The following is a 27374-nucleotide window of genomic DNA, read 5'->3' on the forward strand; positions in this document are numbered from 1 at the left end:
TTTTTGATAACTGTTTCGATCTCATTTGTTGTAATCGGTCTGTTTAGGTTTTCTGATTCTTCCAGATTGATTTTCGAAAGATTGTATGTTTCAAGGAATTTGTCCATTTCATCTAGGTTGTCTAGTTTTTTGGCGTACAGTTCTTCATAGTATTTTCTTACAATATTTTGTATTTCTGTTGTGTCAGTTGTTATTTCTCCTCTCTCGTTTCTAATTTTATTTATTTGAGTCCTCTCTCTCTTTTTCTTGGTGAGTCTAGTTAAAAGTTCATCAATCTTGTTTACCTTTTCAAAGAAGCAGCTCCTAGTTTCATTGATCCTCTGTATTGTTTCTTTAGCCTCTATGTCATTTATTTCTGCTCTGACCTTTATTATTTCCTTCCTTCTACTACATTTGGGCTTTATTTGCTGTTCTTTTTCTAGTTCTTTTAGATGCAGGGTTAAGTTGTTTATTTAAGCTTTTTCTAGCTTCTGAAAGTGTGCCTTTAGTTCTATGAACTTCCCTCTCAGTACTGCTTTCGCTGTGTCCCATAAATTTTGAGTTGTTGTATGCTCATTGTCATTTGTTTCTAGGAATTTTTTTATTTCTTCTTTGATCTCATTCTTAATCCATTCATTATTTAACAGTCTGCTATTTAGTTTCCATGTGTTTGAGAATTTTTGATCTTTGCTGTTGTGGTTCATTTCTAGTTTCATGCTGTTGTGATCAGAGAAAGTGTTTGATATGATTTCAGTCAGTCTTCTTAAATTTGTTGAGAGCACTTTTGTGCCCTAACATGTGGTCTATCCTAGAGCATGTACCATGAGCACTTGTAAAGAATGTATATTCTGCTGCTTTAGGGTGAAAGGTTCTGAAGATATCTATTAAATCGAGTTGATCTAGTGTGTCCAATAAGTCTGCTGTTTCTTTGTTAATTTTATTTCTTGAGGATCTATCTAGTGATGTTAGTGGGGTATTGAAATCCCCTACTATTATAGTATTGCTGTTGATCTTGCCCTTTAAATCCATCAAAGTCTGCTTTATATATTTAGGTGCTCCTATATTAGGTGCATAGATATTTATAATAGTTATATCTTCCTGTTGGATTACTCCCTTTATCATTATGTAGTGGCCTTCTTTATCTCTTACTATATCCTTTGTTTTAAAGTCCAATTTGTCTGATATAAGTATTGCTACCCCAGCTTTTTTTCATTTCCATTTGCATGAAATGTTTTTTTCCATCCTTTTACCTTCAATCTATGTGTATCTTTTGTTCTAAGGTGTGTCTCTGTAGACAGCATATGTATGGGTCCTGTTTTCTTATCCACGCAGCTACCCTATGTCTTTTGATAGGATCATTTAATCCATTTATATTTAAGGTTGTTATTGATATGTAGTTGTTTATTGCCATTTTCTTCTTTAAAGGTGCATTCCTTTTTTGCTATATTATTTTCCTACTTTGATCTGTTTACAATAGGCCCCGTAACAATTCCTGCAGCATTGGTTTGGTTGTAATGAATTCTTTGAGTTGTTTTTTGTCTGGGAAGCTTTTTATTTCCCCTTCAATTTTAAATGATAGCCTTGCTGGATAAAGTAGTCTTGGTTGTAGGTTCTTGTTCTACATTACTTTGAATATTTCTTACCATTCCCTTCTGGCCTCAAGTGTTTCTGTTGAGAAGTTGGATGTCATCCTTATGGGGGCTCCTTTGTAGGTGATAACTTTTTTTTCTCTTGCAGCTTTTAATATTTTCTCTTTATCGCTTACCTTTGGTATTTTAATTACGATGTGTCTTGGTGTAGGTTTCTTTGGGTTTCTCTTTAATGGAGTCCTCTGTGCTTCTTGGACTTGTGAGAGTTTCTCTTGCATTAATTTAGGGAAGTTTTCAGCTATGATATGATTGAACAAAGTCTCTATCCCTTGTTCTTTTTCTTCTTCAGGAACCCCTATGATGCGGATGTTATTTCTCTTCATGTTGTCACAGAGCTCTCTAAGTTTCCTCTGACCTTTTGAATCTCTTTTCTCTTTTCTTTTCTGCTTTCATGCCTTCATTCCAGTTGTCCTCCAACTCACTGATTCGATCCTCAGCTCTATCTATCCTGTTTTTAATTCCTTCCATTGTGGTCTTTATTTCTGATATTGTATTTGTCATCTCCAACTGATTCTTTTTTTATACTTGCTATTTCTTTTTTTAGGTGTTCATAATGACCATCCATTGTTGTTCTAAGATCCCTAAACATCCTTACAATCATTATTTTGAACTCTGCATCTGGAAGTTTGATTATTTCCATATCACTCAGTTCATCTCCTAAAGGTGTCTCTTGTGGTTTTATTTGGATTGCACTTCTTTGTCTTCTCATTGTCTGTTTTTGGGTGTTTTATTTGTAGGATTGGTTGAGTCTAGGCTTGGTGTTGTCTCTTTTTTAGTGTTTTTGTTTGCCTTTGGTATCAGGGTAATGCTGGCCTCATAGAAGGAGCTTGGCAGTGTTCTCTCCTCTTCAATTTTGGTGACGTTAAGGTTTGGTGTTAATTCTTCAAATGTTTAGTAGAATTCTCTAGTGAAGTTATGTGGTCCTGGGCTTTTCTTTGCTGGGAGATTTTTGTTCTTGGTTTCAGTCTCCTTATTCATTATAGGTCTTTTTAGATTTTTAAATATTGTCATGATTCAAGTCTTGGTAAGTTGTATAGTTATAGGAATTTACCCATTTATTCTAGGTTATCCAACTTGTTGGTGTACACTTGTTGATAGTCTGTTGTAACCTTTGTTATTTTTGTGGTATCGGTTGAATGTCTTTTTTTCACTAATGATTTTATTTATTTGAGTATTTACTTTTTCTTAGTCTAGGTTAGGGTTTATCAGTATTATTGGTCTTTTGAAAAACCCAACTTATAGTTTTATTATTTTTTCAATTCTCTATTTTATTTATCTTTGCTCTAATCTCTTTTTTCCTCCTTGTTCTTTGTTCTTTTTCTTTTTAAAATTTTTTATTGATTGATTTGTTAGAGAGAGAGAGAGAAAGAATGAAACATCAGTTTGTTGTTCCACTTAGTTGTATGTTCATTGCTTCCTGTCTGCGCCCCATCCCTGGACTGAACCTGCAACCTTGCTGTATCAGGATGATGATCTAACCAATGGCCTACCCAGCCAGGACCCTAACTTTGTTCTTTTCTAGTTCTTTGATTTATAAAGTTGAATTTTTTATTTTAAGTTTTTTCTTCTTTAATGTAAGTGTTCATAGCTATAAACTTCCCTCAGCATTGCTTCATTGTATCCCCTTAGATTTGATATATTATGTTTTCTTCGTCTTCATTGGTTTCCTCTTTGGCTCATTGGTTGTTTGAGAGTATGTTGCTTAATTCCATATTTTGTGGATTTTTAATTTTCTTATTTTAATTTCTAGTTTCATTCCATTAAAGGGTTTGTTGGTAAATGGCTATACTTTTGGTAGCTGTTATACTTTCATGTTAAATTTAGCTAACAAACATTTTATTTTATGCATATTAATTTGAATGGAAAGTGACACATAATTTTAGTGACTTGCTTCATTGGTTGATTTACTTTTAGGCTTCTTATGACCTTTTGAATTACTCTGACTTGAGTTTCATTCGGTGGTGACATTTTGTTCCTAAGAAGGAGTCACTGGAGTCTGAACTATGTCCCTGCACGTCTGCTGCACTCCAGAGTTTACTATAACTGTGTGGGACATGAGGGACTGTGCAGGATGTGCCCGCAGGTTTTGGAAATACAGGTGGCTTTTACAGGGCATGGATTTGATAGATGTGATTTAGTCTTTTTTTTTTTGTATTTTTCTGAAGTTGGAAACAGGGAGGCAGTCAGACAGACTCCAGCATACGCCCGACCAGGATCCACCCGGCACGCCCACCAGGGGGCGATGCTCTGCCCATCTAGGGTGTTGCTCTGTTGCAACCAGAGCCATTCTAGCGCCTGAGGTGGAGGCCACAGAGCAATCCTCAGCACCCAGGCCAACTTTGCTCCAATGGAGCCTTGGCTGTGGGAGGGGAAGAGAGAGACAGAGAGGAAGGAGAGGGGGAGGGGTGGAGAAGCAGATGGGCGCTTCTCCTGTGTGCCCTGGCCGGGAATCGAACCTGAGACTCCTGCATGCCAGGCCGACGCTCTACCACTGAGCAAACCGGCCAGGGCTGTGATTTAGTCTTACGTGTTCAAAATCATTGGATCGAAGGCTGCAAATACTGTTTTCCAAGTGGACCTGAGGTTTTGGGTCTCTCAAAGGAGCTGTGTGACTGAGGTGCAAGCTGGAGGATGTGGACATGAAATGGGCAGTCTCCTCACAGGTAAACAAACATGATGATATAAAAGGACATTGAAGTAATTGTTGTGAGAAGGGGTGAGCTAATATTTGAGCATCTGGTGTTTTCCCAGTGTCTTAGATATGTTGCTTCATTTAGCCATCACAAAAAGTAAATGAGTCATAGATATTATTTCCATTTGATACCTGAGAAAACAATGTGCATGGCTCAGTTACAGAGTGAAGAGGCAGCATCGCGCAGCGTGGTTATTATCTAGGCATTAGAGTCTTGTATTCTGACATTACAATCCCTTTGCACTGTGCGCTTAGGGCCGTGATGGTGAACCTTTTAATAAAAACTGCCTACTTTTGCAGTGCTGGTCAACCTGGTCCCTCCTGCTCACTAGTGGGCATTCCAGCTTTCATGGTGGGCCAATCGCAGCACCGTTTGTTGACCAGCAATGCAAAAGTGGGCGGTTTTTATAAAAAGGTTCGCCATCATGGGCTTAGGGCAAATTGCTTAAAATTCAGATTCCTCATCTGTAAGGGGATAGTAATTGTGATTACATAATAGGATCATCTTGAGAATTAAATGAAGTATTGCACACTGAGTCTCAGAAATTGTGTCCACTCACTGTTATCTGTCACTAACATTATGATTGTGTGTGTGAGTGTATGTGTTATTTCATTTGGTTTCCCAAGGTCTCAGACCTTTTAAGTTGTGCATGTAGTCAGTGGTAAACTCAGGGGGCTGGTCTGTCCTCCACCATAGTCTATTCTTTTTAATACAGGACCTCTTAAAATTTTGCAAGATTAGAGGAAGTAAGAAATAGAGAGTGATGAAAATGAGATTGAAGAGTGTTAATATATAAAAGCTGCCATCTGTTGATCTGCTGCTGTAGGTGAGGTGTTTTACTCATGTCGTTTCACTAACAGCCTGGTTAAGATGATGGAGTCCATAGGCAGAGCTGGTTGGTCTCTCATCTCAAGATGTGTGCCCTTCTCATTAGCCAGGACCGTCTCCCCATAAGTAACGTAACGAGGTTACTCTTACTGTGAGGGGAAAGAACTCTTGGAAGGCTCAAGTTGGTCACATACAGAAGTACTACTCACGAGAGGCCATTGCATTGATTTTAGGGACACAGGATAAGATGGGCTCCATCCGGAAGGATCTAGTGGGGGATGTAAGCCCAATAAAAATTACATCAATATATATTTTTTTTCAACTTTTTTAAAGGACTTTATTAATTTTTCAGAGAGGAGAGAGAGAGAGAGAGAGAGAAAGAGTAAGAGAGAGTGAGAGAAAGAAAGAAGGGGGAGGAGCAGGAAGCATCAACTCTCATATGTGCCTTGACCAGGCAAGTCCAGGGTTTCGAACCAGCGACCTCAGTGTTCCAGGTCCACTCTTTATCCACTGCGCCACCACAGGTCAGGCCTACATTGATGTATCTGAATTATCAAAAATGACTACAGGATTGGTATTTCTGGTGGAGAGGGCTTAGGGGAATGCTGGTGGAGTCCTGGGATGGATCTGGAATTGAGAACTAATTGGCCAAGGAAAATATAATGAGGAATTTATTCTCCCCTGCCTCCAACAGTTAGAGGAAAGAGCTAAAATCCAGGGGGAAAAAGTGCTTCATTGATGCTTAACGGTGTAATCTTGAGGACTGTCCAAGACTGTTTAGAGTGGGTGGTGGAAAATAAATACAATATAATGACAGAGAGGGCCCCACTGTGAGGGTGGGTGGTGTCCAGCAGTAGGAAAGGCTGTTGGTTTAGCTTGAGGACAGTCAGAGAAGAAACACTGGGATCCCAGTGCTCTAATTGCTGTAGATGGTGTGGGTAGTCTGGAATGAGGTCATCGCTGGTGAAGGCCCATTCATTCATTACACTGTGCTTCCAGACAAAGGGCAGTTGAATGAGTGACTGAGAGTGTGTGCCTTCCCACTGAGAGCCCAACCAGGGGAAAGCCCTCATGCACTCAGAGTTACTGCTCTTTTTGGGCAGGCCTGGGGTTTCAAACTGGTGACCTCAGCATTCCAGGGTGATGCTTTATCCACTGCGCCACCACAGGTCAGGCTTCTTTTCTTTTCTAAGTCTTTTAAGTTGTATAGGATTCTTTCAATGGGATACTTCTTTTTGATGCTTTGGTGTTTTTATTTCCATTTGTGGAAAGTAGGAATGTGAGTTTTATAGGACCTAATAATTGAAATCTGTTGAGTTTATAAAATGTGGTATGTTTCATTGTTTATGTTTTTTACCTTTTTTTGAAATCTAGGATTTTTTTGTTTGGTTGTTAAAGCATATTTTCTTTTTTTAAATTATTATTTACAATATTGTTTATTTTTATTTTATTTTTTAGTAAGAGGAGGGGAGGCAGAGACAGACTCCTACATGAGCCCTGACTGGGATCCACCTGGCAAGGCTGCTAGGGGGCGATTCTTTGCTCCTCTGGGGCCCTTGTTCCATTGCAACCAGAGCCATTTTTTTAGTGCCTGAGGCCAAGGCCATGGAGCCATCCTCAGCGCCTGAGGCCAACTTTTTTAAGCCAATTGAGCCATGGCTACGGAGGAGGGAGAGAGAGAAAGAAGGGAGAGGGGTGGAGAAGCAGATAGTCACCTCTCTTGTGTGCTCTGACTGGGAATTAAACTTGGGACATCCACACGCCAGGCAACGTTCTACCACTGGGCCAACTGGCCATGGCTAAAGCATATTTTTGTAACTGGAGCACCCGAATATATTGCCAAGTGTAAGCTTATTTTTAATTTTTTGTATGTGGTGACCAATTCTAATGTTCTGGGACTAGACAAAATTGAAATGTGATTTGTTTACAATTAGGGACTGTGTGGTTTAAAATTGCATATGATTTGATACATTTTTGTGTAATAAAAAAAATTAAAATTTTTTTTGAATATTTATATAATGAACAAGAAAAATGTTACTGGAAATGTGTTACCTTTAGATCCATAAGTCACTAGCAGATAAGGTGTGATGGTATAGAATAGTGGTCAGCACACTTGGCCCTCTATGTGTCTCTGGGAATGAAATATTAGGGGAACACAGCCATACCCACTCATTTATGTATTCTCTCTGTTGAGAGAGAGACCATGTTGAGACACAGCCTAAAAAATGTTTACTTTCTGCCTTTTACAGAAAATGTTTGTCCACCCCAGCATAGAATAGCAGTTCTCATATTTTAGGGTTTCTGTACCTTTTTGCGCTCTTTATTTATTTATTTTTAAGTGAGAGGAGAGGAGAAAGAGAGACAGACTCCTGCATAGTCCCGACTGGGATCCACCTGGGAACCCCTGTCTGGGACTGAGGCTCAGACTAGTTAAACCACTGGCTGCAGGAGGGGAAGAGTGAGAGAAGGGGTGGAGGGGAAGAGAAGCAGATGGTTGCTTCTTCTGTGTGCCCTGAAGGCCCTGGCCAGTTGGCTCTGTGGATAGAGTGTTGGCCCAGCATGCAGATGTCCAGGTTTGATGCTAGTCAGGGCACACAGGAGAAGCAACCATCTGCTTCTCTTCCCCTCCCACAGACAAGGCTCCACTGGAGCAAAGTTGGCCCAGGTGCTGAGGATGGCTCCATGGCCTCCGCCTCAGGTGCTAGAATGGCTCCAGTTGCAACAGAGCAATGCCCCATGGGCAGCCCATCTCTCCCTGGTGGGCTTACCAGATGGATCCCAGTCGGGCACATGCAAGAAGGAGTCTGTCTCTCCCCTCCCCACTTCTCACTCCAGAAAAATACAAAAAAAACAAGAAAAATGACTGAAGACTTCAGAGATTTTTATTTATGTGCATTATATTGATTCTGGAAATTAAAAAGTTATTTCAATTCATTTAAAAATAATGGTTTTAACCTTGTGACATGTTGATGTAAAGAACATTTTTATGAAAGATAACCTTTTTTTCTGAAATAAAAACAGTCAGTTGGGAAGTTCTCTAATGCTTGGCTTGATTGAAGACAGTTATATTCTCATATCGATGTGTATACAGGGGGTCCTGGGGTTACAACACAGTTCTGTTCCTATGACAGTGATGTAACCCAAATTTTGGAGTAAGTCAAAACACAACTAATTTACTAAGTCACTTACCTATCCTAACACTTTTGTTAACTCATAATCTAGAACATAAAAACACAACTAAGCCACAGGAAGGGAAAGGACATAAATATACTGTACTGTAGAAACAAAAAAATGACAAAAAATGAGTATAAATTTTTTTTTTACCTTTATTCCTTTGGTTGGCTTGCACACTGGAAGGGGCCATTGCAAGGTGGGAGAGAATGACTTACCAGGAGGAGGAAGCTGGGGAGGCAGGAGAACCTGCAGAAGGTGCTGGAGACACTGGGTCAGGTGAATCAGGATTGCCTGAGGAACATGCAGGAGACTCAAGGTGATTCTACCGGCACTGCAGATGCTTCATCTTATGAGGCAGCTGATGTAGAGGGTACAGGATCTGTGGCAGGCCTCTAAGAATTTTTCCAGGCTAGTCTGGAACTAGTTTGCCCACATAGTTCGGAAGTACTATGGTAACAGTGTAAGCCGAAACACTCATGTCTCAATTTTTTAAAGGTTTTACAGGAGTGAGCATTGTAAATTCAAAACGTCATATATTGAGACTGTTGTAACCTGAGTACACCCTGTACTTTTTCCTTTTTTTTTCAGGTGAGAGGAGGGGAGATAGTGAGGCAGACTCCCACGTGTGCCCCAACCGAGATCTACCTGGCAACCCCGTCTAGGGCTGATGCTTGAGTACTGAGCTATTTTTAGCACCTGAGGCTGATATGCTTGGTCCAGTTGAGCTATCCTCAGCAACCGGGGCCAGTGCTCGAACCAGTCGAGCCACTGGCTGTGGGACGGGAAGAGGTAGAGAAGGGGGAGAGGGTGGGGGAGAGGAGCAGATGGTTGCTTCCTTTGTGTGTCCTGACTGGAATCGAACCTGGGACATCCATAGGCTGGGCCAATGCTCTATTCACTGAGCCACAGGCAAGGGCCAATTTCTCTTTTTTAATGAGACTGCTTGGTAGTAAAGAATATACAAGGAATAATAGTTTCATTTTGATACCAGTGATTTTGTTCATCATAGCTTTTCATCATTGATGCAAATGTGGATGTGATGCAAAAGGCAAATAGCATTTTTATTTATTTTTAATTTTTTTAGAGAGAGGCAGAGAGATAGTAATATCGAGCTGCTCTTGTATTTGTCCTGACCCGGGATTGAACCGACAACCTCTGTGCTCCAGATGATGGTCTAACCAGCTGAGCTATCCCTTTGGGGCTTAATTTAGACAGAAAGAGGAAGGAAAGAAAGGGGAGGGGAGGGAGGCATTCACTTGCTGTTCCACTCGGTTGTGCTTGCTTCCCTGTGTGCCTCACTAGGGGTGGAACCTGCAGCCTTGCTGTTTTGGATCATGTTCTTCATGGACTGTGCTAACTAGCCAGGGCCAACGTTTTAATTTTTATAAAAAAGTGAAATTTTAAAATGTCAATATATTAATAATCACTATTAATGTGCTAATATATTAATATACTATTAAATATTAAAAATTTATTTTTATTAAGATAATCTGACCCCATGAACCTTGCTAAGAGGGTCTTGGAATGCACTGTAGTCTGCAGACCACACTTTGAGAATTGCTGGTATAAATACCATTTTATATAAGTAGATTTATTCCACTCAATTGTATGTCGCCGCCTTTATTTTCTTATAATGTTCGTTTCTGAAGGTTTGAATAATGTTAACAAATACCAGTTTACTTCTTGCATTTGCTCATATAATCAATGAATCTTTCAGCTTTTAAAAAATCTTAATGTTAGATTTGTAAAAATCAAGCTTAAAAATATTAATAAAAAAATTTGTTCTCGTTTGTGTTATTTCATTGCTCTATTGCATTTTGAAAATGTAACTTTAGAGTATTTCCGGTGAACTAATATGCAGTTGGATTACTGGCTATCTTTCTGATTTCTTTTTTTGAGAGTTAGGGAGAGAGAGAGACAGGAGCATCAAATTGCTTCTGTATGTGCTCTGACCTGGGAATTGAACCCGGTAAACTAGGACAATGCTCCAACCAACCATCAGAGCTAGCTATCCAGCCAGGCCTTAATTAATTAGTTAGTTTGTTTGTTTAGAGACAGAGGAAAGCAGAGATGGGGAAAGGGGAAGGGAAACATTTGTTGTTCCACTCAGTTGTGTATTCATTGTCTGCTTCCTGTGTGTGCCCTGACCGAGGATCAAACTCGCAACCTTGTTGTTTCAGGATGACACTTTTAACTGACTGAGCTAATTGGCTGGGGCCTAGTTATCATTTCTTGAAATGATAGGATATTTATAATGACAGTGAAAAGTTTTCATATTCTTGAATAGTCCCACCAGCTTGAGAAGAAATGTGTTTGGTAATGAGGTTCAGTACTAGATTTCTTGTTCATCTGCATTAATTTTGTAGGTGTGTGCCATGTTGTGATTTAAAATAATAAATATATATTTGGCCTGACCTGTAGTGGGGATAAAGCGTCAACCTGGGACTCTGGACTCATCAATTTGAAACTGTGGACTTGCCTGGTTAAGACACATATGGGAGTTGATGCTTCCTGCTCTTCCCCACTTCTCTCTCTTCTCTCTAAAATGAATAAGTAATATCTTTTTTAAAAATGATAAAAAAGAAATATGTATTTGTTCTTTCTCCCATTTTTTGGCAGAGAGCTTCTAAGTCCTTTGGAATATCCTAAGTGGTAAGAGTGACAGGTGGGGCTGTTCAAGCACAACTCAGTTTACGTTAATGAGGTGACTTTTAGAAAGCTTCCTGGGATGGAGGCTGTTGTCGGGGGATGCACCTTGGTGAGACGGTAGAAACTTTCAGTCCTACTCCCAGGCTGGAGGTTGAATTAATTGCCGATGTGCAGTGGTTAATCAGTCATACATACGTAATGAAGTCTCTATAAAATTGCACAGGGACAGGGTTCAGAGAGCTGGGTTTGAAAACATGGAGGTGCAGAGAGGGGGCTTGGAAGCCATGCCTGTTCCCACTTACCTTGTCTTGTATATGCTTTTCCATGGCTGCACTTGACTGTGACCTTTTATAATAAACTGGTAATCTAGTAAGTAAATGTTTTCCTGAGTTCTTTTTGAGCGGCTCTAGCAAATTAACCCAAAGACAGGGTTTCAGGAACCTCTGATTTACAGTTAATTGGTTCAAAGCACAGGTGACAACCTGGACTTTTGATTGACATCTGCAGGGGGAAGGGCAGTTTTGTAGGACTGAAGTTTTAACTTGTGGGTTCTGATGCTGTCTCTAGGTAGAAAAGTGTCAGAATTGAGTTGAATTGTAGGAAGGAGAATTGCTGACGACAGCATTGTTTGATGTGTGAAAAACCACATTCTGGTGTCAGAAATGAAGTCGTGTTATGAGTTTTGTGTAGTGAGGTTGTGAGCAGTGGAGACACTCAGGCAGAGGGTGTGATTGTATGCATGTTCTTTTGCTGATGACTGTTTGACAGGGTGCAGTTAAGAGAATTTCTGCTTTACTGAAAACCCAGAAAACTTTGCTACAAACACTTGCACTCCTGAGATTGACCACTAGATGTCATGAGTGCCACAGGAGCCCTAAGAGTTACTCTGGGAGGGGAGGAATCGGACTTTGTAAGCTCATAACCCTTCACATACTTCAGTGTTTCCACATGATAGATGCCAGAAGAACCTGATACAGTGTGATATATAGAAGCAAGGTACAACTGGAATAATGAAATTTCAAAAGTAAGCCTTTTTAAAGGAGGGTTGTAATAGTTCTATTGGGTATTGTAAATGCTTCAGGTGCACTTGATACCACTGTTATGTTCCTGGCTCTCTTGTTTATGGAAAGATGGATTGAACTTCAATTTAAGAATATTTGGTAATCTCTCTCAGGACACACTGTAACAGCTGGTATTTTTCTGTTGTAGAAAATCGATTCCATACAATAGTCAGTGATAATTATGGCTGGGTTCTGACAAATTGCAGTGCATTTTCAGTAAATTTAGTCTCCCCCAAAACCCAGAAAACATGATTACTATGAAAATTAAACTCAGTTTGAAAGTTAAACCCCTCAACTCTGCTTCATTTTACAAAATGTTGAGTATTTTAATGGTAGGGATGATATCAAACCGTTTTTTAAAACTATATTTATAGATGCATTAAGATGATAGCTACTTTGTAGAATGTACACTACTCACAAAAATTAGGGGATATTCAAAATGAATATGAAGCAATAAAATATCCCCTAGTTTTTGTGAGCAGTATATTTCTTAAATAACATGACTTGAAAAATTTAACCTTAAGTGTTCATTATGAAATTGAGAAATGCTAATAAGGCTTTTCATAAATTGGATAAATGTACAGCAGCAATTAACAACTCACATTGTTTTGATGTAGAATGTAAGGTTGTGTTAGTATTAATAGAAGGCTTGATATGAACATAAATTTGCTTATTGTATAGTCTTTGTGGTTTATACGAGTGAAACACTGTTTTTTAAGGCATGAAGGAAATGGCAGTTTGCATGGTATATGTATTTCTGTAGTTAAGCAGTTGGTACCATACCAAGTAGAACTTTTTCTTATGGCATAAGACCTTAAATTACATCAGACAGGCACACATAATATACTGCTCATAAAAATTAGGGAATATTTCAAAATGAATATGAAGCTATAAAATATCCCCTAATTTTTGTGAGCAGTATAATTATCTACCCACATGCATCCATTTATATTGCCCGAATGGGAGAAATGTGTGTGCATGCACTTTACAAATTCTAACCATCTCCTCCTCTTTTTCGCAGCAGCAAAGCAAATGTCTACTAATTGAATGCATTTTTAAAATTACGAATGGTCTGTTTGTTACTTTCTTTGTGTTTGAATTTAGGAATGCTTTCATGTAGTTGAATCTTAATCCTGATTGTTAGAATAATATATAGAAGCAAAGCAGAGTTGCCTTTTAAAATTATTGGGGCAAACAGCTTCAGAGAAGGCCACTAATGAAACTTTGCTTTGTCTTTCTTTCTCTCTTTTTAATTTTTAGGTTAGTGATTTATATTTTTATTTGGTATTTAAAATAACTGCCCTGATATTTTTAATCAATACTCCTCTTCATACTACTTTTATGTTTAACTCTTGTCAATCTTCGTTAAAATAGAAAACAAATTCAGGACATTGCACCAGATAGTCTGATCTCACATAGCCTTTTGCTGGTGAATTTTTTTCCTACTAACATTACTTTGACAATTATAAAGCTAATATAGAAGGTTTTAATGGAATTTTACAGTTTGGATTTTTCCCAGTGAAATTTGGCTAGCTCACTTATTATTCTGTAGTATGCATCATCAATTTAAAAAGGCTTTAGAATTGAAGTGAGGTGTTTTTTGGGTGTTTACAATGTCTGCTTTTTTCTGTCAATATATTTAAGATACACTTTTAAATTACTGATTTTGCTTTTATAGGGAACTGGGCAAATGTGTTAAAAATGAACTTAAACATATTGCTTGGTTGTTCTGATTTCTAAAAAATGAAAATGCATTGTATGATCTGTTATTAGGCAGCAGTGGTCTAAATGTAAACCACACGGTCTCCTTTGCATGTCAAGACCATGTAAATTTTCATCTTTGTTACTGTTTATGTTTATGTTGTATAATCGCATTACCTGAATTAAGCAACTCCAGTCATAATTATGGCCAGCATTTATTGTTTGCTTGTTATGTGCCAGGTGCTGTGCTGTGTGCCTTATCATATGTAATTATCAACAATTACATATGGTAATTTTAACAGTTTTAAATTGCTGTGAATCCTCACTTGTGTGCAAGGAGTTGAAGGCTTCATAAGATGAACTCCCTTGCCGGCGATCACAGCGCTGGCACGGCGAGAGCTGAGGAGGGCTCCAGAATCAGGGCTGCCGCCGTTGGGAAGTAGTACCTTACTGTGTATTTTGGGATGAACATTAGTTAAAATAGTTATTGAAAAATACTAATATTTTACAAGGTACATCAAAGCTTGGTTTTTACTAAAAGAATTCACTTTTTTGTATATTAGCTTGGATTGTTAGGTTTACTCTAGGTTATTAACTCTTGTAGAAACCTGAAATAATCTCTTGCCTCTCATTCTTTCAAAGGGTGTTTGCAGTTTTCAGTTAGAGAGCTTTGCAGGTGTCATGCTTTTAGGATGAGCTCTTTTTGAAAATTACAATTAGTTATAAGTTGTTGGCAATTTATGGGCTCTGGTCTGCATTAGAAATTCAGCTTAGAATTATGATTAACAGAGGGAAGGAATTTTAGAATGGCACTAGCTTACAAAAGCAGTTTTATGTTCTCCATTTATGCAATCAGCATTCCTTACAGTAAAAATCTTTTAAGGAAGCTTTGATACATCTATGAAGAACTTTCACTTTTTAATTAGAAATTTCACATCATAATGAAACACTCTTACACTAATATTTATATGTAGCATGTAGGAAAAATTAAGAACTGTAATCTCCCTGGTAGTGTGTTGGTATACGAATTAGTTACAGAATGCTGCAGGTGAGTAATCTTTCTTGCTTTTATTACGATTGTAACCTGTTCCTTCTCTCTGTAGGGACAGCTGGTGGGAAGCGGAACCCAGGGAAGTCAGCGCAACTGCCAGGCATAGAGCTGCCATTTCCCTGCGGCACTCTGAGCAGCGTTGGTTTGGAGTTCGTGTCAGCCGACAGCCTGCACCATGCCAGCTTTGTCAACAGGCTCTGGGACTGACACAGGTATGAGAAACTGAGAGGGGTGTTTCCTTCCACCCTTACTTAACTCTTCTTGTTCCCAGTGAAAACAGCATTGCTTAAAGCAAGGGCAACACGTCATGCCTGTTGCTGGATGAACAACAATGGGAATAAAATTAATGTATTCTTCCAAGATAAAAGTTGTCAAAGGGCGTTGACTGCTGCTTCCCCCAGGTGGTGGGGCTTATGCTGATCCTCTTGTACTGTCTCTTGGAATAATATTATTTATTTACATTTCTTTAAAAATATTAAGTATTTTAAACATACAGAAAAGTGTGGCAGACACGGTAGTTCTTCCTTATTGGTGGAGGGTACGTTCCAAGACCCCCAGTGGACACCTGAAACTGCGGACAGTGTCAAGCCCCATGTGTACCGAGTTTATCTTGTACTGATATACCCGTGATAAAGTTTAACTCATGAATTAGGCACAGTACGAGATGAACACCAGTTACTACTAGTAAAATAGGACAGCTATCACAGTATACTGGAATAAATATTATGTGCATGTGGCATTACTAATTAAAATGAAGATGGCTTGGACACAAACACTGAGAGACTGTGACAGTTGACCTGATAACCCAGATGGCTCCTAAGTGACTGACTACAGTGCGCTGTTTAAAATTAATGAATTGTTTATTTCTGGAATTTTCTACCTAGTATTTTTGGACCACGCTTGACTGCGGAAAGTGAAACCACAGATAAGAGGGGGGGACTATTGTACGATGATACTCATTAACCTTCACTCAGATTAATAATAGATAGGTACTTTTTGCCATTCTTGCTTCAGACTTCTAACTTTTTCCTTTAGAAATAAAACATCCCTACCCCATTCTTGCATTTTCTTTCTTTCTGTGACCAGAGGTAAAAACTATCCTGATGTTGAAATATGTCATTAAAGGATTTAATTTAAACATAGTTCACTGTAAGACTTAGTGATACTTAGAATAAGGCTTTCCAAGAAAGTGAAGAAACTCATGTGTGAGATCCCATTGTTCTGACTGGAGTCAGGAGGTAAGGTGGGGGTGGTCAGTGCCCCTGTGCTGTCCTATTCTGGGGTTCCCCAGAGTCAGTTCTTTAAAAAAATGCAGATTCCTGGACCCTTCCTAGAACTACTCAAACAGAATGTAAGTGGCTTGGGGAGTGAAGCCATGTGTGTTAAAAACCCCTCAGTAGACATGGTGGTGTAGAGTGTGATTAGAAGTTCTGTGTGTTGTACTGACCATACTGACTTTGGTTCTGTTAACACAGAACCTGTAAACCAGGTGAGATAGTTGTCTCACACAAAACAGTCACTGGTACCATAATATTCATAAAACTGAGTCACAAATTTGATTTTGTGTTGTATTATATTCCATTGGGATTTTCATTTGCACTATTTGCAAATATCATTCTTTACTATTTAGAATATATTTAATATTTTGGCAAGTTTTGTCTCATCTTTATCCATTAAATAGGATTTCTTTTTCTACTGAGATTTACACTGAGGATTAGTTTTTTTAGGAAGTGATTTTTGATTTTTAGATTACATAAAAATCTTTTTTGTTAAGACATAATGTGGAAGCCAACTTTTTTTTTTAAGTTTTTGTATTGTTCCTCATTATGTTGCATTATATATAATGAATGATTAACTTTTCATAGTGGTTTGGTAAATTATAGATGCAGTTTATTCGAATCATAAATTTACTACAGTTGTGTAATGAATTTAAGTTTTATGCCTTGGTATCTACCAAAATGCCTTAAGTTTAATTGAATGTACAGTAGTGTTGCCTACATCTAACTCAGGGAATGATTGAAATAGAGTGTTTATAGTTTATAAGGCAGTTTAGGGGTCAGTCATGAAAAATAGCATAGGCTATTGAGAATTTGAAAAGCACTTTCTACACATAGCTGGCTCCTGTAGTGCAAATCTAAAATGCCTTTGTGACTCACCCTTAGCTTTGTGATATTTTTAACCTGTCTGTCCCAACACGGTTTGAGTCAGGCAGAGGGACGTGCCTGTTCCAAGAGTCACTGCATTTAGGGAAGCCCCAAAGTACCGTGTACCCATCAGGTGGCAGTGGTTTCCTTGTCGTTTCTTGCAGACCAGATTCTGTTTAGCAGTCAGGGTCATGCATACCATAAGTGGTGTTGCTTAGTGATGCTGTTGCTGCTGTTCCCATTATCAGGTCTCCAGGGCCAGCGATAGCGCCTAATGCAAGGTCAGATGCAGTGCAGGAGGCCGGCACCCACTTCCCACGCTCACAGTATTCATGTGGGGCGGCGCTTCCAACCTAGAACTTGTGCACTCTCCCTCTTCTTACTGGCTGGTTCACGAAGCAAAACATTTTTAATTACACATGTAATACATGAAAGCATTCTGCTTGTCAAAGAAGCCTAGATTAAAAAGGAAAGAAGTTCTTATTACCCACCTTTCCCTTAGTCTCATTTTCTGTCTCAGTTTGAAGGGCATTCGACCTTCAAGAATTTCCTGCACATTAGACACACATATATGTATGTATATATAAGTATATTGTTTTATATTTGTTTGTTTGTTTTTTAAATCACAGGTTGTGTCGTACTCCATGAACTGCTCTTTGACTTTCTTTCTGTACCAAGTAATGTATCTTGGAGAGGGGTTTCATGGGAGGAGTGTGAATCTACATATCTGTCCATGAATCTATCTCTACAGACATCTGTGTATTTTTTAAATGAATGCATTGTTTTCCATAGTATCACAATTTAGTGAAGCAGACTGCTGTTTGTGAAACCCTGGTTTTGGTCCTTTTGTAATATTTTGGAAGAAAACCTGTGCCCATTCAATGGATGTTGTCAGATTATTTTTCAGTGTGGTCACATCACTTATTGGTCACATCACTTAATCCATGGACAGTGCATTCAAGATCCTTTTCCCTGAGGTGGAGGAGGGTCAGGGAGGATCGATGGAGAGGGAGGGAGACGACTTTGGTGAGCACAGATGATGTAGTATAGGACTGTCCACCTGAAACCTATATTACTTTATTAACGTTTCTTACCCCCAGTGAGTTCATTAAAAAGGAAAAATATCCTTTCTCCCACACTCTTGCCAATATTTAATATGATCAGTTCTTATAATTTATTTATTGCCCCCTAGTGAGTTTGCTGGGTCGATCCCAGTTGGGCACATGTGAGAGTCTATCTCTCTGCCTCACTGCTTCTCACTTCAGAACAATACAAAAAAAAATAAAAATCAAATGATGCAAACTTCTTTGGATAACATGAAAATATAGAAAAGTATATGCAGCATTTTAATATACTTATTCCTATGTCCTAAAATTTCATTACTGTTATTTGAAACTATATGCCTACTTTCTCTTCACACACATCTCCGGTTCATTTGACTTTGTTTTTCCAGTCCTCTAATAACAAAATGAGGTACTTGCTACCTAACTGGATGCCACATGTTTCTAAATTTCTCCTGATGCTTTACTTTTTTTCTGTTTTTTACTTTTTTAAATTTAGACAATTAATTTTAACAGTATGACATTGATTAATTAGGGTACATAGATTCAGAGAAAACATCTCCAGTTCATTTTGACATTTGATTATGTTGTATACCATCACCCAAAGTCAAATTGTCTTCTGTCACCTTCTATCTGGTTTTCTTTGTGCCCCTCCCCTACTCTCCCCCTACCCTCTCCCTCTCCGCCCACCCCTGGTAACCACCACACTCTTGTCCATGTCTCTGAGTCTCATTTTTATGTCCCACCTATGTATGGAATCATACAGTTCTTAGTTTTTTTCTGATTTACTTATTTCACTCAGTATAATGTTATCAAGGTCCGTCCATGTTGTAAAATAAATCTGATGGAGAAAACGTGGTATCTTAAGTGTTAAACATGCATTTCTGCTAACATTTGGCAAATTTCCATTTGCTTAGTGAACATTCATATTCTCTCCCCATTTTTCTCTTGCTTTATCATTTTTCTTATTTATTTGCAGAATTTCTCTATTTGTATTTTGTATATTAATCTTTTGAATCATTTTAGGATTGAACACTATTTTTTAAGACCAGTCGATTCTCCTTTTTTCCTTCCTTAAAATGTATCATTTCTTTTGTGGAAGTTGAAAACTTTTATGTAGACAAATCAGTTTTTTCTGTATGGTTAATGCCTTTTTGTTTTTGCTTAAGATAGCCTTATTCATGAAGATATTCACTAAACTCTTTTTCTAATAATTTAAAATGTTTGGAGTTTTAGTGCAACATGAATTTGTACATGAAGTGAGGCGGTAATCTAATGTCCCACATGAACAGCCAGTGGTCAGCATCACTTATTTAAAAGCCCCTCCTTCTGACATGAATTTGTCACCTTCCCTGTTTCGTACACCAGCAGTACATATGTTTTAGGTTTTCTTTCTTGGCTATTATGATCTGTTGGTCTTATTTTTTAAAAATTTTTTAGTAGACTCGACTTTTGAGAGTAATTTTAAACTTACAGAAAGGTTATGAAGGTAGCACAGAGTTTCAGTATACTTAATATCTTGTTTCCCTGACTGATACATTGTTATTAACTAAAACATACACTTTATTCAGATTTTCTTAGATTTTTCTTATTTTTTTGTTCCAGTATCTCATATTACATTTAGTTGTCTTTGGTTTCTGTTGGCTGTGAAGGCTTCTCAGACTCCCTGTCTCTGATGACTTCGTCAGTCTCCAGGAGTCCTGATCAGGTGTGATGCAGCATCCCCCTCTGTTGGACTTGGTCAGCTGTAACGTGCAGTTGTCCTGTCAGGAAGGGTATGTACTGTCAATTTGATTTATGACTGTTGATGTTGATCAGCTGGCTAAAGTAGCCTTTGTCAGGTTTTTCCACCTTAAAGTCACTCTGTTTTCTCACCCTGTCCATACTGTCTGTCCTCTTTGCAAGGAGGTCTCTGTTTTGCAGCCCACACTAACAGGTGGTGTGCTCTGCTTCCCCTTTTTTATGGTGAAGTATCTGTGTAAGTTACATTCTGTGTCTCCTCTCCCATGTATTACTTTACTCAATCATTTATTCGTATCTCTGTGGGTCCGTATGTAGTTCTTTGTACTTTGGGTGGTAATCCAGTATGGCTTTATTTTGTTGCTCACTTTGTTCCAGTTTTGGGCGCTGGGAGCTCTTTCATTTGGCTCCTTCGATTTGCCCCCATCAGTATGGGCTTGTCTGTTTGTTTTCAGCAGGTCCTTCCTTTTGGAACTACAAGGTGCTCTAGGCTCATCTTACAGTGCCGAAGTCTAGAATCTGCTATGTCTCCAAGAAGCCTTGGTTCCTTTCAGTATAGAATGGGATTAGAAACCACGACCAGGCAATTCTCTGTGACACCAGGTGGGCGGCTTCCAATTCAGTTCTGAAACTGACTGGGTTCAGCACAGATCCCACCATTTGAGGGCTCATTCCCACAAGACTCCCTGATGCCAGTTGCAAGTAATAGGTCTCAGGTTGCCCACAACTTCTGTCTGATTTATTGGCTAAAAATTGAGGTTTCTATGAATTTTTCCTTAGATTTTCTCATTTGCCAGAATAGCTTACAGAACTCAGAGGAAGACTTATTTACGTTTACCAGTGTATTATATAATAAAGGATACAGATGAACAAATAGATGAAGTGATACATAGGGCAAGGTCTGGGAGGGTCCCGAGGTCAAGGGCTTCTGTCCCCGAGGAGTGGGGGTGTACCACCCTCCTGGCACTCACTGAGCCCCATACTATTAGATTTTCATGGAAGTTTCCTCACCTAGGCACGATCAATTATTAACTCAGTCTCTAGCACCTTCCCCTTCTCAGAAACCTCCAAGCTCCTAATCATGGCTTGGACCAGCTCCTGATCCTGCAGCTCTACAGGATCTCACCAAGAGTCACCTCAAGAGAACAGGAGACACTGTTACCACCCAGGAAATCACAAGGGTTTAGGAGCTCTGTGTGCAACTAGGAGTAAAAACCAATGTATCTATTTTCTTTTGATTGACACAATTTTTTTTAAGTGAGAGGAGGGGAGATAGACAGATGTGCCCTGACCAGGATCCACCCAGCAACGCCTGTCTGGGGCTGATGCTCAAGTTAGCTGAGCTATACTCAGCTCCTGGGGCTGATACTCAAATGAATTGAGCCACTGGCTGAGGTAGGGGAAGAAAGAGGGAGAAGGAGGAGAGGGAGGAGGAGAGAAGTAGATGGTTGCTTCTTATGTGTGCTCTGAGCAGGGATCAAACCTGGAAAGTCCATACGCCTGGCCAATGCTCTGTCCACTGAGCCAACTGGCCAGGGCCGATAGTTGTTTCTTGAACTTTGCCTAAGACTTTTCTGTTGCTTAATAATTAACAAGCCTCTGAGAGGCTATAATAAAGATGATGATGTCTGCCATTCACTAAGGGTCAACTATATATATGCTATGTTATTTTTTTACTCATTTCATTATAAAACAAGGCAGCATTAAGTGTGGTACTCAGTACCCATTTTTTCTGTTGATTACTGTGGTGGTTCTGTGAGAATGCTCACCTCTCTTTCCACAACATCCTTCTCTACAACCAATAGGCCATCTGCTTCCTACTTGGTTTTTGTTGCTAGTAGTTATTCTTCATGATCAAAGTTAATGCCTATTGGTCTGTCCATTACTTACCATTTACTACACTGACTGGTAGTACAGTATTAGGATGAGAGATAAGACTTAGGTTGCTGCTTTGCAATGTAAACAAAAACCCAGATATACTATTTGACTTGGTCTAACCACATGCTTGGCTACGTTTTAAATGTGTAATAAATATCGAAATAAATTCTATCACAATATTAACTGTAATGAAACAAATAATAGTGCTTTAGCTTTTATTGCTAACTATTCCAGGCAAGGTGACCCTGCAATTGGTTAAATGTAAGATTTTATGAACATAATCAATTTTTATAAAATGATAGCTACAGGCCATAATTTATGAGTTTTGGAAGTAATTTTCATTTTGCTGTGGCTGTATCTTTTGGAGAAGTACTGCTGAGAATCAAAGTACTATTGTCTCTGCCCTGGTAGGGGATGCTAAGTTCAAGGCCACAGACTGCCAACACAGAGTTAACGTAAATGGGAACCTATTTAAAGCTCAGTGATTGCATTTAAAAAGGAAAGTTATGTACAGGTGTCTGCTCCTGCCCTCTGTTAGCTTGCCCCTGATTTTATAGATTTGAAGGGAATTGTATAAACAAACAACAGTGTTATACTATTTGAACTGTTTCACGTATTTAAAAACTCAGCTTGCTGCGTGCTTTAATAAGTTATTTACAGTTGAGGGAGAGTACAAGAGAGAATGCTTCTGTCAGGGTAGTATTGAAGCATTTTGGTAGTATAGGTACTTCTGGAAATAAAACATACTTTAAATGAGGAAAATTGAAGCCTGTTATGAATGGCACTGAATAGTGTTGATTATTTTACCTTTGACAAAGTGGAAAATTTAAAGCTTGATGTATCCCATTTTATTAATATAATAAAATTTTATAATGTTGTTCTGGGCATCGATATATGTTCTTTAGTGTTTATTAGCTCTTGGCTATAGTAAAACCTTTTGGTCCTGTGCCTGACTATCCTGTACAGAATGCAAATGTCAGGCCTCAGGAAAAACCTCAAATAAATATACATTTGTTTTCTCAAGTCTTTTTCTATATGATTTCCGAATATTTTATTTAGTCATACTATCTCATCTAATTGACCACAGTGAGCATCTTTTTTAGCATTTAACATAGTTTATAGCTTCCCCAGACTTGTTCTAATAATGAAGCTATGGAGGATATGACAAGAATGGTGATATTAAATTTCTCTAGACTAACAGTAAAATTTTCCATTCTGAATCAGGAATGTTGAGCATCTGGAATCTGCAAGAAGAGTGAATTGTTCACCGCAGGGACACTTTCATCAAATTCTGGGCCATTTATTCTCTTAGGAATTAACTACTGTCTTCTACAAAATATATTTTTACAGAAGCAGGTTTTTTGAACTGGAAAATTTTTTCCACTTCTCAATACATCTGCATTCTTTAATGCGTTCATGATTTAGATATGTTATTGCTTTGAGAATTAATATTACATTTTAGCATTAAATTAATTTCCTTTGGTTTAATAGCTATAATTTACATTTGTCCACAAATATTGGGGGAAAAGCAATAGAAAGTAAATTGCCCCAAACAAAGATTTCTTTATAGGAAGGTAGGTGGGTCAGTGACCTATACTTTGCCATTTTTTTCCCTTTAATTTTCAGAGTATCTATAATATGCACTGATACCTTCTATGTTGAGGATGACATAGATGTATAAGTGTAAATTGTATTAGCTTTCCTGTTCTGTTTTTTTTTTCTTTACACAGCAAAAATGCTTTTCCTCTCTTTAGTAAATTTTTATTCTGAGCTAGACTCTTGGGTCTTGGTATTATTTTGTTCACTGTGTTTTGATGTGGTATTGCTGGTGCTGGTTGGTTGTACAGCAGAACGTGTCATTACCTAAGATAGTGGCTGGATTCTTTTTTGTTTGTTTGTTTTATATTTTTAAGGTTATTTTTTTTAATTTTATTTTTTTAATGGAGTGACATCAATAAATCAGGATACATATATTCAAAGATAACAAGTCCAGGTTATCTTGTCGTTCAATTATGTTGCATACCCATCACCCAAAGTCAGATTGTCCTCTGTCACCTTCTATCTTGTTTTCTTTGTGCCCCTCCCCCTCCCCCTTTCCCTCTCCCATTCCTCCCTCCCCCCCGTAACCACCACACTCTTATCAATGTCTCTTAGTTTCACTTTTATGTCCCACCTACGTATGGAATAATGCAGTTCCTGGTTTTTTCTGATTTACTTATTTCGCTTCGTATCATGTTATCAAGATCCCACCATTTTGCTGTAAATGTTCCGATGTCATCATTTCTTATGGCTGAGTAGTATTCCATAGTGTATATGTGCCACATCTTCTTTATCCAGTCATCTATTGACGGGCTTTTTGGTTGTTTCCATGTCGGATTCTTTGACTAGAACATTTCATGTTAGGTCTTACTAATGTCTTAATGTTCTAACAACTAATGTATGTTCACATTTCAATAGTGTATTTACTTAAAGTGCGATAGTCTTCTTCCCCTCAGTTTAGTGGTATTTAGTCAATCTTGTATATATCTGCCTCACCTGACATTCTGCTGTCAGCTCCCACTGAACGTGGAACCCATATCAAGTGACATCTCTGCCTTCACACACGGTTTTGTTACTCATTGTGTGGGGTCAGGGTTTTCCAAATGGATGAATCGTTTCATCATCATATTGGTCATTTAATCTGAAGATGTGTTTCTTTGCTACTGAGTGTCTTACTCCTCACCCAGCAGAGCTCTCCCACCTTCCGACTTCCCTTCCTTTTATCCCTTTCCTTTGTGAATGGTGGCTACTTCATCAGACTGCTGGGATCTCTCTGCTGATTTGAAGTTAGCCACCATTGCTACTATGAATTGTTATTTTCTCATAACTTTGGTCAGGCCCTCCTGTAACTTTAAATTGCATCATTAGGTTCATTTAGGCATCACATCAACATATGCAGATAGGAATCATCTTGAATCTAATCCGAGTGAGTAAAATCATAGTTGTTCTTCTTTACTTGCCTAATTCTCTTTTGGCTTTCTGAACTGCAAGCACTTGGGTAAGTTACAGACTTTTATATTTTGTTTTGGCCTCGGGTATCTTTCAATGTGGTCCAGATGGTGTGTCCACACTTGGTAGGCTTCTTGATGAAAAGACAGTTCTCTATTGTTTGACAAGTGTGACAAGTCTGGTAATTTCTCTTTTCTACAAGACGTTATGACTTTACTCTCATCTGTGTAGGAAGTACCCTTTCTGACTTTTTTATCCAGTACTTTGTTCCCTTCTCTACCCCATCTTGATGATTCAGAAGATAATTTTTATAATAAAGATGAATTTTATGATGTAGTTCATATAAAATGGTAAAGTCTTTTTATGACTTTTTTAATGTAAGTTGATGCACTTTTCTGATTTCTGAGACTGTTGTGTCCTTGTGTAGAGGATCCCCTTACGTTTTAAAAATTCTTTTGTATCCTCTTAGAACTAAATAACTTTGAAATGGAAGATACAATTTATCAAAAAGGTTTAATCACTTAAACTGTGAACAGGAGTTTGCAATTAGGAATTCTTGACATTTTTTCTTATGAACATGTTAATTATATCAAGAACTGTAAGCATAGTTGTTGGGAGATATGATATTAAATTAAAAGGCAAGATCTGTTTTTAAGAAGAGTCCTACCTCTTGAGATGAATTATATTGCTGATTGGTTATAGCCTAGAGTCTCTGGCTGTAGCCTGGGTTCCCCGTGCTTTACTTCCATCCCCAAAATGAGGATAACAGAGCTTAAAATGACAAAAGTGATCCCATATCTATTTTATTTTATTATTTTATTTTAATTGTTGAGAGTTGGGGAGACAAAGTCAGATTCTCCCATGCGCCCTGACCTGGATCCACCCTGCAAACCCCAGACCAGGGCAATGCTCTGCCCATCTGAGGCTGCTGCTTGGTTGCTTGATAATCGAGCTATTTTAGCACCTGAGGCAAGGCTACGGAGCCATCCTTAGTGCCCTGGGCCAACTTGCTCAAACTGTTTGAGCCATGGCTGCAGGAGGGGAAGAGAGAGAGGGAGATAGAAGCAGGAGGGGTGGAGAAGCAGAGGGTTACTTCTGTGTGCCCTGACTGTGAATCAAACCCAGGACTTCCACATGCCAAGCTGATGCTCTACTGCTGAGCCAACCTGCCAGTGCCGTGATCTGGTATCTTTGAACCATTTCATCACTGTCACTTCAAGAGTTAGAGGACCGGAGATGCAATATGATTGAATAATTTGAATGAACATTTGTTAGATCTGTTCTGAGTATATTTCAGGAAGGCAACCCTATCCTGGCATAGCTGATTGACTCCAGGGTGTTTCTTTATTATGTCTAGCATGGGTAGTCTGGAGGGACCTGGAAAGTACATATAAATATCTCAGTAATGGGACTGATATTATTTTGTATCACCTGAAGCATTTTGTAAGGTGAGTTCACAGTTATTTCAGCATGATTGCTGTTAATGGAGTTTGAAATAGGACTATGCATTGGCATATGGTTTACAGAAGCCATATTGTCAGAAGTTGTGACTGAACATATTAATATCAATACCACCAAAATTATAGTTATTGACATTTCATGTAAACATCTGTTTCATTATGGTTATCTTGAAAATTGTGCCCTGGCCAGTTGCTCAGTGGATAGAGCATGAGCCCAGTGTATTATGGACATCCCAGGTTTGATTCTCAATCAGGGCACATAGGAGAAGTGACCATCTGCTTCACCTACCTTCTCTCTATATTTTTTTCCCTCCTCCCCTCCTGCAGCCAGTGACTTGATTGGTTTGAGCATGGCCCTGGGTGCTGAGTATAGCTTTGTTGGAGTGTGTTAGCCTAAGGTGCTAAAAATAGCTCAGTACTCAAGCATCGGCCCCAGATGGGGTTGCCAGGTGGATCCTGTTAGGGCACATGCAGGAGTCTGCCTTATTGTCTCCCCTCCTCTCACCTAGAGAAGAAAAAAATTAAGCTGCTCAAGAACAGGGAACATTTTTTCATTTTTCTTTTTTTCCTTACTGTGTAGATGTCTAGACTGACCGGGGTCAGGGGTATGTGAGCACTTTCTTCATTATTTCTTATCTCTCTCATTCACTCTTGACCCAGTACATGTGGGGTCCCTCACTGCCTGCTTTTATGGCCTACTGTGAAAAGCCTTTCTTCCCTTGATGTATTTCTGCATTATCAACTTATATTTTGTAATCTATCTCCCTAGTGCTTGGGCATAGTCATGTTTTTGCATTTAGTTTGGAAATTACAAAATTTTTGTTTTGAAATAAGCTTACATAAGTTGTATAGCTAAAGTGAGGCATCCTTCTAAGCTCTACAAGTAACTCATTTAGTTCCCACAGTGCTGTAAGGTTAGTGCTACTGAACCCCTTCAATAGATGGAAAAATGGATGGTCAGTTGCAGAAGTAGGAATTTGTGTTTATGTCGTTTGGCTCCAGAGTCTAAGCATCCTCGCCCAGGGCCTTTGTCAGTGCGTTTCTTTTCCTACCAGATTTGTCTATTCCCCATTATCACCTCGTTAACATCTCTACCTCCCTAAAACCTCAGCACCATCATCATGTCTCTGGGAAGCTCTCCGTGAAATTGTTCCTATCCCACTGTGACACTTGGATGGTGCCACAGCACCTCCCTCATTTGAGTGTTTTTCCCAGTTACAAACTTCACATTTATTTTCAGAGTAGTCTGTGCTACACTGAGTAAGACTTTGTTTGCTTTGTAGCCCCAGTTCTTAGTGGGTGCTCGGCACCTAGCATC

The 27374-nt window shown here is 38.7% G+C and overlaps 1 protein-coding gene across 3 annotated transcripts in view; it reads left to right on the top strand.

Moving 5' to 3' along the window:
* MPP7 (MAGUK p55 scaffold protein 7) overlaps window positions 1-27374 on the top strand; it is a 283309-nt gene that overhangs the window by 66981 nt on the left and 188954 nt on the right. For all 3 annotated transcript variants that reach the window (XM_066280418.1, XM_066280420.1, XM_066280419.1), the window contains exon 2: window positions 14838-14997. In XM_066280418.1, the coding sequence (XP_066136515.1) occupies window positions 14961-14997 (37 nt within the window). In that variant the 5' untranslated portion in view covers window positions 14838-14960. The remainder of the gene's footprint in view (window positions 1-14837; window positions 14998-27374) is intronic.

This window comes from Saccopteryx bilineata, chromosome 5, assembly GCF_036850765.1.
Source record: "Saccopteryx bilineata isolate mSacBil1 chromosome 5, mSacBil1_pri_phased_curated, whole genome shotgun sequence".
NCBI lineage: Eukaryota > Metazoa > Chordata > Mammalia > Chiroptera > Emballonuridae > Saccopteryx > Saccopteryx bilineata.